This window comes from Schistocerca piceifrons, chromosome 8, assembly GCF_021461385.2.
Source record: "Schistocerca piceifrons isolate TAMUIC-IGC-003096 chromosome 8, iqSchPice1.1, whole genome shotgun sequence".
Taxonomy (NCBI): Eukaryota; Metazoa; Arthropoda; class Insecta; order Orthoptera; family Acrididae; genus Schistocerca; species Schistocerca piceifrons.
The window spans coordinates 58218555-58231134 of NC_060145.1; the positions used below are offsets into that span (position 1 = coordinate 58218555).

Here is a 12580-nt window from a genome sequence, read left to right on the forward strand (position 1 = left end):
TGAGACTTAAGGAAAAAAAAAAAAAATCAGTTATAATTTACTGTAAAATGTCCACAACTTCCATTTCTGTCATTCCAGTGGTAAATGTGATCAAACAAGATCATGTTTATCTCACCGCAAAATTGTGTGCATTTTGTCTTAACACATCTTTATTAATGCTCAATTATTCTGATCAGTCTAGCTTTATAGTTCCATTGTATGCCCATGTGCAGTACCTACCCAAATTTCAGTATTTTTGAATATTTATATTCTCCTTTGCAATTTCAGGTTAACCCTTTAGTTCACAGGAGTTGCTACTTCTTTAAATAGTTTTGCTAGTCAACTTCCACAAAAACAGTGCCATATCAACTGTGAAATTGTAAACAGGTTTACAAAAAAGCCTGTGCAATAGCCTAGGATTCTTGTAAACGCCACAGCAATGCACTCATTCAGTGTGACATCAAATCACACCGAGTATTGCATAAGAACTGTTTGACTGTCATAGGATGGAAGGCAATAATGACAAAACAGTTACCATACACAATGTTTATTTACCATTTCACAACACAAATATGATCAGTCTTATATTGTGTTCCGTTTCTAGTGATGAATAATTATCACAAGACATTCCTGATAACTTGTATGAAATAGCCTTACATTTAAATTAATTTTCAAGTCATTAAATGCTATCTTTGACATATGTAAAGCTTACGAGAGACAGAAAAGGGAAATGTTAAATTTCTTGGAGGAAAAACATAATGACAAAGAAATAACCAATCAATACAACAACACAAAATTTAGTTTGCACATCAATGATGAAGATTTCACTGCTCCATCTTCTCTCCTCCCTGCTGTTGCTGGTTGGTAACAGCTGGAACACCTGTTTGCACAATTTGTACTACACGCTCACTGCCCTCTGCTGGAGGGAGAGCCTGAAAAACAAAGAGTCAAATGAGTTCCCAGATATCACTACCATATGATATTTTCTTTATTGTGATTAGCTTGCAAAGTTACACAGCAATGCTGTATGCAATACACTGATTCTACACATACTGAAATGCTTCGCAACACTTTTTTTAACTTATCACTAGCTGCACCCAGTCATGACCCTCCTTGTGAAGAATTTATGTTTCTTAGCTCAGGGGCAAACAGTTCCATTCCATCTTTCTTTTACCTACAATACAAATGCCCAACTATATGTAGCAGTTTCAGTCCTACAGAGGTTTGCTGAATCCGTGACACTTCCTATAGTTACTGTGCCAGGGACAGTAAGACACAGTTACCTTTGACAAATCTTACTTCTCATTGTGCTCATTTAAAGTCTGATATTCGGTATGATTAGCATGGGTCCCAATAAGGACCACAACACTGTAGATGAAAGTGCTGAAAGTGCACTGTGCCTAGCCTAACTTCTTTTGAGCAGCCTTTCACAAAGCTTATTACTTTGAGAAGAATATTGTTTGCAAATTACAAATTACTTGCAAATCCCGATGCAGCTTACAAACAATTTTTCCCGTTACAGATTTGTAATCAAGATCAGCCGACTCTCAAAAAGAATTGCTGCACAGTAACCAAATTTTGCTGTTTCTTCTGGGCATAATCTTATTGACTGGGCCTTCAATAATGATGCACAAATCATTGCTGGTTATCATCCCACACCTATATTGTGTGAAGGACATCCTACCAAGTTTTGTAACGTAATATAGGCTCTACAACTACTGGAAGGTCAGTAACATTTTCTGATACGTACCTTCTTTGGTGCCGAGATGGTGAGGACGCCGTCTGATGATAGTTGCGTCTGCACCTGGTCAGTCACGACGTCCTTCGGCAGCAAATAGCGACGCTGCATCTGGCGCGAGATGTATCCGTGCTCATCTTTACGCTCTTCATGTTTTGCCTCTACCACCACACTGTCTCCCACCACTTTTACCGTCAGCTCCTCCGGTTTAAACTGCTGGACGTCTAAATTGACCTGCAACGAAAACGGTACCATAAGTTCGGCTAACATAAGCTATTTTCAGTGGTGATCTCCCCATAAACTCCAGAACTAGCAAAATTGCTTTTTTCTTTGACGTTATTAACAGCTAATAAGCAGTGTTAGATTAAAATTTAGTATGCGACCTTCACTTACCTTAAACCCATCTTTGTTATTCTGAATGGTAGATACGCCGGAGTTACGAGCTGCCAAATGACGCCATGGTCTGTAGTATCCAGAAAGACTAGGGACGACAGACAGACGAGGGAGAAGCAAATCGTCATGTGTCAGACCCAAGCCAAAATTTTGGTCGAATAATGACATCTGCCTGTCGACATCGTCAAGCAAGTGGCTGATCAGCGGTGTCAAAGCCATCTGCAACAATACATGATTCACTATCACTGTGTCTTGCAGTTAAACTAGTCCAGCTTACTTTAACTATTCACGGAAGTGCTTAAGAAATTACGAAGGAAATGTCGCGTCAGTAAACTATGTTTATCTCCTCCAACCGCACATTACGTGCAGCCTCAAAAATTAGTGATTCACCTCTTGAACAATCCAGTGGTATATTACTGTATCTTATGTAGGAGAAATAAAAATACTTCAAAACGTGACAAAAAGAACCAATACAGTATCACGGCAGCGCATAACAATTACCAGCACTCCCGGTAGTCAAATAATCCACGCAACCTCAAATAAAATCTACTTGATCTCAGCAAGAGTTCAACATCACTTCATTAATTAACTGCAGGTCACTACATGGAAGCAGCAAACACAACATCCTATGTGCGCACTTACCGTTTACGAAAGAAAGTGCTGCTGTAACTTCGAAAGATTCGCTCAGTTTGCACACTTTCCGTACACGGCGGGAAATCGTGCGCTTCGAGCCCGCGCCAACGATTATATAGGCTGGTGCCAGTGCTACCAACATCGTAAGAATGAACGTGACTATCACGTTTGGAATCGACCAGAGATCGCTGGAGTGGACGGTAGCGACTTCTATAACTGTCGCGTGCGTTCTAGATATTTCGAGTATCAAGCAGACACTGTTAAGGCCAAATCCCATGCCTTTCACTTTACGGCACAAACGCATAGCTGCAGTTTCGTGTCGTTACTTGCACACGTATTACGGTGTCTCAATTTCGTGTGTGTTTCCTATCAAAGTAATGTGGTGCGTGTTGTATTGCTGCACGTTGCACAAGAAGTTGTGGTATAATTTTGAAAAATTATCCTCTTAAAAATCGTTTGTGGGAGCATAAACGCTGCCTATATGAATTTTGTGGCAGAAATAAACGACACTATCGTAATTTAAAGACAGCGATCGAGATTTGTACATTTGTTTTATGGCCGATATCAGCAGTTTATTTATTTAGCTTTGGCATCGGACCTACCCGATAATTTGTAGCTGGGAGTGATGGGTGCGTCATACAATTTGTATGAGGGCAGACTACGTCAGATGTAACATTTGCGCTCTAACTGCATTTATCATGTTAACATTAAATCATACATAAGTACAATAAAGAATACAGTATTCCATTTTATAGGCACATAAATGGTTATTCCATACTTTCTGTTACAATATATCAATATTTAGTTTCATTTTTAATACTCAGTCGTACTGAATATAAGTTTCTATGTGAGGTACTCTTTTTAAGCGAGTTTTGAAAATTTAAAAATAAACTTTTCCCTGCTGCTCCTGAAGTCCTCATTGTTCCTTTCCTCTTGTTTCGTGGTTATGCAGTCTTTTTGTACACGTTTGTAATTTGCTCTCACTGACCTATTATTCAGATACTTAGTCTGTACAGTGAGTACAATGTCATAATGTTGTGTATAAATGCTTGTCTACACGACTGTCTGGGTGGTATCTTTATTATGCACCTCACTGCTGTTATCTGAACTTCAAATATTCTCTTCGAGTAACCTGTTTGTGCAATTCCTGTAGGCATATGCAAATTGAGTAGCCCAGATATGGGAACACTTTGTTCTGACAACTTTATCACTCATGACTTTTTCTGTTTTGCACATGAGAAAAATCTGTGTATTTATATTTTTTCTCATTACATGGATGTGTTCCACACAATGTCAAATACTTCTCTAAACGTTCCCAAAAAAAAATTGTGCTCATAATGTCTTTGTCTCTCCAGTGTGTTTCACTCATACTTGTTTGAAACACTAGACACACTGTTTTATACTGCTCTATAAAAAGACTATTGTTTTAGATACTTATATGCATTTTCAATATTCGGGAGTGCTTCCTTTTCAAGCTCCTCCTGTGTCTCAGTTGCATGTATACTGGTTGTGTCATCGGCATGCATTGTTAGCTTCTGATTTATATAGTGTAGGAAATCATTTATGCAGAGAATAAATAGTATTTGTTCAAGGACAGGACATTGTGGCATGCCATGTCTATCAGTTCTTCTGCTTCAATCATTATTGTTTGTAACTCGGTTCTGTAATTTATTGATTTATATTTCACACAATAGCGCATATGATTTCTGTATGCTGTTGCCTATTCATAATGCAAGATGTAATTTTGTCACAGTATTTCTCTTGGACTCCATACTGATACCTTTTCTTCATTAGCTTAGAATGATTCACATAGCCAGTTGCCTTAGATAGGTCCATGAAGCTACTGTGGGTCTTTTGTTGCCTGTGAATTGAACTTTGAATGTATTCAGTTAGATCTTCTCTGAAACTGTGTTGTGTTTAATGACTTACAGTTGTATTCTTTATCATCATTTCATAGATTTTTGCAAAAATTGAGATCCAAGATATTGGCCTATAGTTTCACAATTCACCTCTGCTTCTTTTCTTAAATACTGGTTTTACTTTCCTTGCTTTTAGCAAATCTGGAAATGTTAAGGGTTTTAGTATACTTCCCCTACAGTCCTTTATGAGATGTGATGTTACACAACCTAAGCCAGATCAATGGTTGACTTCTAGTTGGTTTACTAAATTGGAAACTTTTGTATCAGTTGCTGGGATGAATGCAATGAGATAACTGATATGTGGAATTTTTTGCATTGTATTTACTTTATCTGCTGCAGTTAAATATCTGTTAAAGGTGTTTGCTATTCTTAGAGGACCTACACCACAGTGCATTTACTCGCTAATGAAATTTGTTCTCCACAACATGGACCAGTTTAAAAACAAAAGTAACATTCATGATTATAATACCAGAAATAAGAAAGACTTACACTGTCCTTTAGTTAACCTATCTTTGGTGCAGAAAGGGGCAAAATAGGCTGCTATAAAAATTTTCGACAAATTACTTGATGAAATAAAATGTCTGACATGACAGCAGTAATAGCTTCAAAAATAAATTGAAATCATATTGTGTTTTGAGTAATTCTCCCCATTATCTACAGCTGTCATAATGTATAATGCCCTTGTTTCCTCAAGTGCAACAGTAATACTCTTTTTTTTATTTTGTACAGAATATTTTATGCCACAGTCTTACATAAAAGAAAGTAAAAAACCTGGTACCATTTGGTAATTGCATATTGTTTGCATATACTACTTCCCCATTTTCTACCAATAACATCGTTTTTAGTTGAATTATGTTTTTTGAGTTAATCTGCCTTTTTTGCTCCTATATCCTCTGCTCATCTCCATCAGTCTTTATGTCTATAATTATTGCAAAATTGTCTGCTAGTGTGTAATTTGTTACCTGTGTGTCACAGCAGCATGAATGAATATTTGCTGTTATGTGATCAATAGTTGTTTCACTACGTTGAGTTACTCTGGTCGGCTTATCTATTTTGGTTTTTAGGTTGTAAGTATGGAGTCCAGTAGTGTCATTGTGTTGTCTGTATTATTCTGCACATCTGTGTTCAAATCCCCAATAATTATTGTTCAAATCCCCAATAATTATTAAATAAACATATTTTTATGAAAGCTCTTGGATTGTTCCTTGTAGCTGTTCAAAAAATGTTGTTATTTCACTGCTTGGCGATTGGTGCAGGCCTTTACACACAGCACATCTTCCCTGTAATTTTTATTTCTACTGCTGTAGCTTCAAAGCTCACTTCTGTTGCATATTTTGTGGTGGTTTTGACGGGTTAAGCTGACACATAGCTAAAGAAAGTAGCACCCCTCCCCACCATCTTCATGTAATTTTCTACAAAACTACTGATTGTCACATGGCTAAAGTTATAAAAAGTACTAAGGTTGAATTATATCTGATTTTCTTTTAGCTCATGTTGTGTTGCTACTAGAACATCTAGCTTTTATTACTGCAGGATCACCTATAATTCATCTGCTTTATTCTTTACGTACTGAACATTGTGGTGAAATATTGTAGCTTTTGTTCTTAACTTTAATGTTTGCTCTTCCTGTGATACACTAAGCATGTTACTAGCTCCCCACACTTCTGTTACACTGCACTAATTTTTTGATGGTTGTGGCACTAAAACTGAACCAGTTCTATGCATTGTGATTGAATTCTTGACAGTATTTTTGTATTGGTAAATGAGATGAATATTTCCACTTGCATATTATTCCAGTGTCATCCTCTACTCCCAGAATGCCATAAGAAATTCTCAGTTCACATAGCAGTTGTCCTAGGTCTCAGACACCTACATGGACTGGATGTTTGTACTACTACTACTACTACTACTACTACTACTACTATTACTACTGTTGCTACAGTAGATTTAACAGTCCTTGGTCACCTCTGGTGTGTCATTTGTGTTGCTTTTCTGCTTCACAAGAAAATTGAATGCAAAAACAGACATAATGTCTTATGGGATAACAGCAATCAGTGATTTTATAATGTTACTTTAAATCCGTCTTGATTGCAAACTTTTTTATTATTCATATGACCGGTTTCGGTTTATAAATTAGTATAATTATTTTTACAGATCTGAAGATGGTTCTGAATGAACCGAAACCGGTCATATGAATAATAAAAAAGTTTGCAATCAATATGTAATTTGACTAACTTTCTAGGACTTGGTCGATGTGACGGAATCAGTAGTTGCAGCTCTTAGCCTGGAGCAACACGTTTTTATTTATTTCCCATATGTAAACATTGCTTTCAGACTTCAAGTGCCAGAGAGAAGTCACTTGCACAGGGATCTTGGGGCATTGGGCTTCGTGTCATAAACTAAAGCAAGTGCATTTTACTATTGACCACCCCATTGCAGAGTAGTATGCTTTATTTTGGGCACTATATTCATACTTTGCACTGTGAAGTCGTATAATGTTATGTTGTGATAAAAACATGAACATTTTGTTAGTCCAATTTTGATTTTCACTGAATTTTTACTAGTACAGGATGTCCCCCATAAAACTGGTATGCCTCACATATCGGTTAATCATCTCTAGTCAAATTGCTTGTGAAGTAGCAACACTGTCTCAAAAGTTGGTTCCACTGCATTTTCTCAGAAAGTTGAGTGCAGCTGTTTATTTGTCATCAGTTGTTGTGAGAAGCTTATACTGTTGAGTTGTTACAAAAATGGGGAAATTGGCATTAGAATAGCGAATTGATATTGTGGAGTGTTACATAGACAGGCTTCAGCAAGGAATGTAAAGAAATGAATCAAGTGAAGTATCAACCCATTCAGAATGTGTAGAAGAGTCGTAGACTTGTAGTGAGGACTCCTGAAACTATTGACAGAATTCTTACGGACATTACGAGAAGTCCCTGCAGGTCGGTAAGGAGTTGATCACAGCAGTTTGGTGTATCTCATACATCATTTCATCCTGAACTAAACGATATGAAGCTAAAAGTGTATTTGTGTGTGTGGGGGGGGGGGGGGGGGGGCGGCGCGTGTGCGCGCGCATGCAAGAGTTGATATCTGAGGCTCAGAAAAAAAGAGTTCATTATTGTAACTGGCTGTTAATGTCAACTGCTAACTGTTATTTGGGGCCCTTGCTTTATTTGTTGTCAGACGACATCTGATTTCTTTTGTCAGTTTATGTAAACTCAGAGAATTGCAGATACTGGTTGCAGGACGTGTACTCTGCATGAAGAATTTCTTTACTCAGAGAAGATAAGTGTTTGTTGTGCATTGTTTGGCATGTGCATTATTGTATCCATATTTTTCAGTTATGCCTTAAACAGTGCCAGATATCTAGAGGACTCTGACTCACTCTATACACAGTTAACAAATGCAAGGAAGCTGTATGCAGTAGTCCAACAAGATGGAGCAACTGCTCTAACATCTAACCAAAGAATGGCCCACATCACTGTGTTCCCTGAAGACAGACTTGGCAGTAGACGCTTCCCCCCGCCCCCAAACAGAACAATACTAGAGAAATTAACACGATCACATCACCCTGCCTGTGGAATTACAGCATGTTGCTGGTAATGTCATCAAATGAAGTCAGCGATGCCTGGATGGCCACGGCTTCCACTTACGACTTCTCTTATAAACAGGTAACTACATGTTTTTTAACATTGCCTATCTATTCTTTTTTAGTTAGTTCATTGTTACTTGAACCTCAGGCATGAGACATACCAGTGTTATGTGGGACACCCTGTATTCCAGGTAGCGATCAGAGTCTTTACATTACCAGGACGGTAGGATGAAGTCCCACAGAGAACACTAGCATATTCATCTTTACAGATGTACCACAATGTCCCTTGAGGTGAAAAGGGAGTGGGCTATACCATCTTTTAAACAAGTGATAGCAAACTGAACAAGGCAGGCCACAAAAATTGGTTTTTGGAGCCATAGTAATGTTTATCTTGCATGCCGTAAATCTCATTTGCACCTATTTTATAGCTCAAAGTTTATAGCTGGATGCTCCTGAAAAGAACTGAGAGCTGCTGCCTCTGCTTCTTGTCTTTAGATATTTGCCTCAAAGTAATAGCTATTTAGCATCATGCAGATGACATGTGTGACTTAAGGAATGTCACAGACACAAAGATTCGACACTTTCCTTAAAAGAGCACTTGGCATGAGCATCTTCTAAGCTGGAAAGCCGAAATAACATCCTTTAAAGCTTTGTGGCACTCATTGGGGATCATCAGGAGACACTCTTTGTGTATCAACACTCCGATTGTTATACTCAGCAACAGAGTACTGTGCATCTGTTCAGCTCAAGAGTCTACCTGTGAAACATATATATGTGCTACTTAACTCTAGGAGCCCTCGTTAGAAACCCTTTTGTTGTCAGGATGGCATCGTGGCGTGTAGTTGGGCAGGTTGGTTGGCTTGTTGGGTGCTAATGATACAACTTAGCAGAACAATTGTACATTCTTCTGTCGCCACCCAAGCCAGAGGCAGTGCAGTGCACAGACTTGGAACATGCCGACTCTTGTCTCGGCAACCTGCAGGGGACGTCGCCCTGCCGTGTCTGGTTCATGTGATCATGGTGTCAGGCACAAGGCACATCTCATTGGAAGCCGTTGTAGCCCATACAATAGGTGTTGCTGTCCAGGACAGCGAGTGTGTATCACTAGAGCACTCTAGTGTACATCGAAGGCATGTGCTTGGGTAATCTCTCAGGAGCTCTACATGGTGTGGAGATCAACAGCAGCATAATCTTTCCGCCAAGGAAGGCTGGGGATGTCAATGATTGTTTCCAGTCACTAGTCATGGACAGTGCAGCAGTTAGCATGTCCCAAAATAATGCAACAAGGTGACATTGTGCCAAACACCAGTAGTTCAGCTCAACAAGCCAGAGGTAGAAGTCTCCAACTCATGGAAGTCTCCAAGCCTTCTCATCAGTGGTTTAGAGGTTGGCAGATCAGAGCAACAAAGTACAGCAGACCAGACAGATAGGAGTTTCAAAGGCGGAAGTCATCTTGCTGAATAGTAGCAGCTCATCACAGGTACAGCCTCATGGCTGGTGTATTGCAATGTAATACATTTGAAGTCTCAGAAGCTGTTCATCTGAGTCAATGACATTATACTTGGCGAGCAATGACCAAATGTGGTCCACTTTACTGAGTCCATCAGCTGTCTTCACCAGCCCTCTGTTTCTCAAGAATGGCTTTCAGAGCTTTAGCTTGTTGTCTTTCCACCATATAAAAAGCTGGCTGATACATATTCTTGTGAAACTTTTACTCTCTTTCATGAAATTAAGGTGTGGTGTAAGAACAACATTATGTCTTCTCCTCACTGAGGTCATGTTGCCGAGTTTACGATTAAGGTCTCTCATTCGTGTGAGGTTAAGCAATATCATTCGGGTTTGCTCTGCGCTGTCAGGTTTCTGCCTGTTTGTCATTCTGATTCTGAGATGGGATAGTTGGGTGACTTGGTGCTGGTTGGAAAGAACTTCAAGAAAATTTTACATTTGCTGGTAATACATTTCTGTTGTGTAATATAATTAATCCATGCGGATTGTCAGTGGGTCAAGATGATCTGCTTCCACATCACTATGTCAATTCATGTTTCAGTTCTTGACATCAAATGGAAGACCGTCCTACTATTAGAATACCAGAAGATGGTTGATAAGCCCAACGTTCCAATATTGAACGATATATTCCCTGTGTAGTGAAAAATGGTTAAGATCTAGACATTAAACTCTTATCACAACCACTATTATTACTGAAAACGAATTCTATACCATCAATAATGGAATTCTGTTGGCTACAAAACTATCCTTTACAGTGCCTGAAACTGCCATGCATCCAGGAGAAGTCCCCTGGATTTGACCAGCATTGTGCAATTTGGACTTCCCTAAATTACATCCAAATGGGCCATGGAAGATTTACAGATACTCCCCACGAGTGGGGCAAATCATCATCTTCTTCTGACTCTGGTGCTGAATGACAGGCTGTTACCCATTTGTATTAACATGCAGTCCGCCCCCGGTAGCTCTCTCTCTCTCTCTCTCTCTCTCTCTCTCTCTCTCTCTCTCTCTCTCTCTCTCTCTCTCCTCCCTCCCTCCCCTCCTCCCGCCCTTTTTTTTTTTTCCAGGCATTCTTTCAAAAATTTCCTGACAGTAATGAGTGGTGTGTGAATCTATATAAAGACTTTGATTTTCGCCTATAGCTATTGTCATTTGTTTGGTGTTAAGCTGGAGAGCTGTGTTTAAGGTAGTGATATGTAGTAATTTAGTAGTCTTTGTATATGTATAGCTGTTCTTGTGCCTTAAAAACTCTTAATGGTTGCCTTATAGTAAATAAGTAAATATAATTCAAACATAGAGGTAGTTGTTCAAAAAGTTCAGAAAATTATTCTTTGATGCATCGCCTAGCTGAAATTTCACCTTCAAATATTAGCCAGCTTCATTGTAAAGGACTGTTAAAACAGGATATCTGTACTGCACCAAGTGAGTACATTACCAGTCTGTTGTGCATATGGTGGAAAAGGTTTCTCAGTATTTCACTAATAGTTGTATGAATAATCATGGAACAAGAGCCAGTTTGGACTCACATTTACCAAGAGATTCTGTCAAGGAATAAAATTGTATAATAAAATGCCAAAGAAGATGAAAAAGATTACTAAAAAACATGTGTAAAATGGCAGCTAAAATGTTCTTTATAAGTAATGCATACAGCACAATCAAAGGTTACTCAGAATCGTGGTTAATAATGAAAGCAGATATATATGTCGCCTTGTCATATTACAATGTTGTCAAGCTTCTGAAAGAAAATCATGCCAAGATCTGTGGTGCCTGATAGTAATGTCTTGTCATTCTTCTGAGTTCAACATCTGACTCTTCATGGGGGTATGCTGACTCAGGGGTATGTTGACTCAGTTTTTCAGGTGGACTGAGGGGAGGACATGAAGATGGGCATGGGGAATAGTTACATGTTCACCTGCCTGGAATCAGTTTTCAAAATTGACAGTAGTCAGTTTTCCGAGCAGACTGGATTTGCAAAGGGTACAGCAACGAAATCGTGGTTCCGGAGTCATCAGCTGGGATGCGCCGTGGTCTCTGCAGAAAAGAAAACTTTGTTTATACCGAAGACTATTGTACAAATGAAGCAGTGCAGTTGTCACGACACTAACCTCATTTTGGGATGGAGCTTGCACTGTCCACCATCCTGATTTAGGTTTTCCTTGGTCACTTAAGTAAATGCTGGGATGGCTCCTTCATCAAGGCCATGGCCAACCACCTGCCCTATCCTCTTAAAGCATACTTACATATTCTGTGTGTATGTATATTTTGTGAGCTATTTATTTTCATTGTATTATGATGACAAATGCTGCATCATTGTAAGATGTTCTGTGCCTGAATGAATAAAGCTCTCCCAACTAAATGTACAGAAATTTTTGTTGCGCTCAATCGAAAGACCGAGTTCTTTCATACAATAATCATGTTGCTAAATGCTGTACATCTGGCATGCCAAATTCACATTATTACTACACAGTACTGATCAACTGAGTGTCTTTATAGCAGTGTGTGTAGCAGCAGTGTTTCAGAGATTTACATCACAGGAGTATTTTGCTGTACTCAACTAATGTCCCACAAAGCAAGTGATTTGTGTATCCTTGTGGTAATCACCAAAATTTCTCTCAGAAAGTACATTTACATTATTCTTTGAAACACATAGGAACTATGCGTGTGATTAATGCACTGAACTAACTAAACTCTCATTTGTATTGTATTGTATTTTATTGATCCAGGCAATCATAGTATTGTACAGTTGTACATATGATATTGGACAGATCAAGAGAGCAAATTTACAAGTAATTTTTACAAATTGATTTTTACATTATTTTG

General features: G+C 38.7%; 1 protein-coding gene across 1 annotated transcript; it reads right to left on the bottom strand.

Moving 5' to 3' along the window:
• Positions 1-596: 596 nt before the first annotated feature.
• Positions 597-2796, bottom strand: LOC124711679 (protein lethal(2)essential for life-like). Its single transcript, XM_047241876.1, has 4 exons — positions 2753-2796; positions 2111-2329; positions 1730-1951; positions 597-911 (listed from the first exon to the last, which is right to left on the bottom strand). Exons 2-4 carry the CDS (start codon positions 2327-2329, stop codon positions 804-806), a joined length of 549 nt encoding a protein of 182 aa, XP_047097832.1. The 5' UTR covers positions 2753-2796; the 3' UTR covers positions 597-803.
• Positions 2797-12580: the final 9784 nt, after the last annotated feature.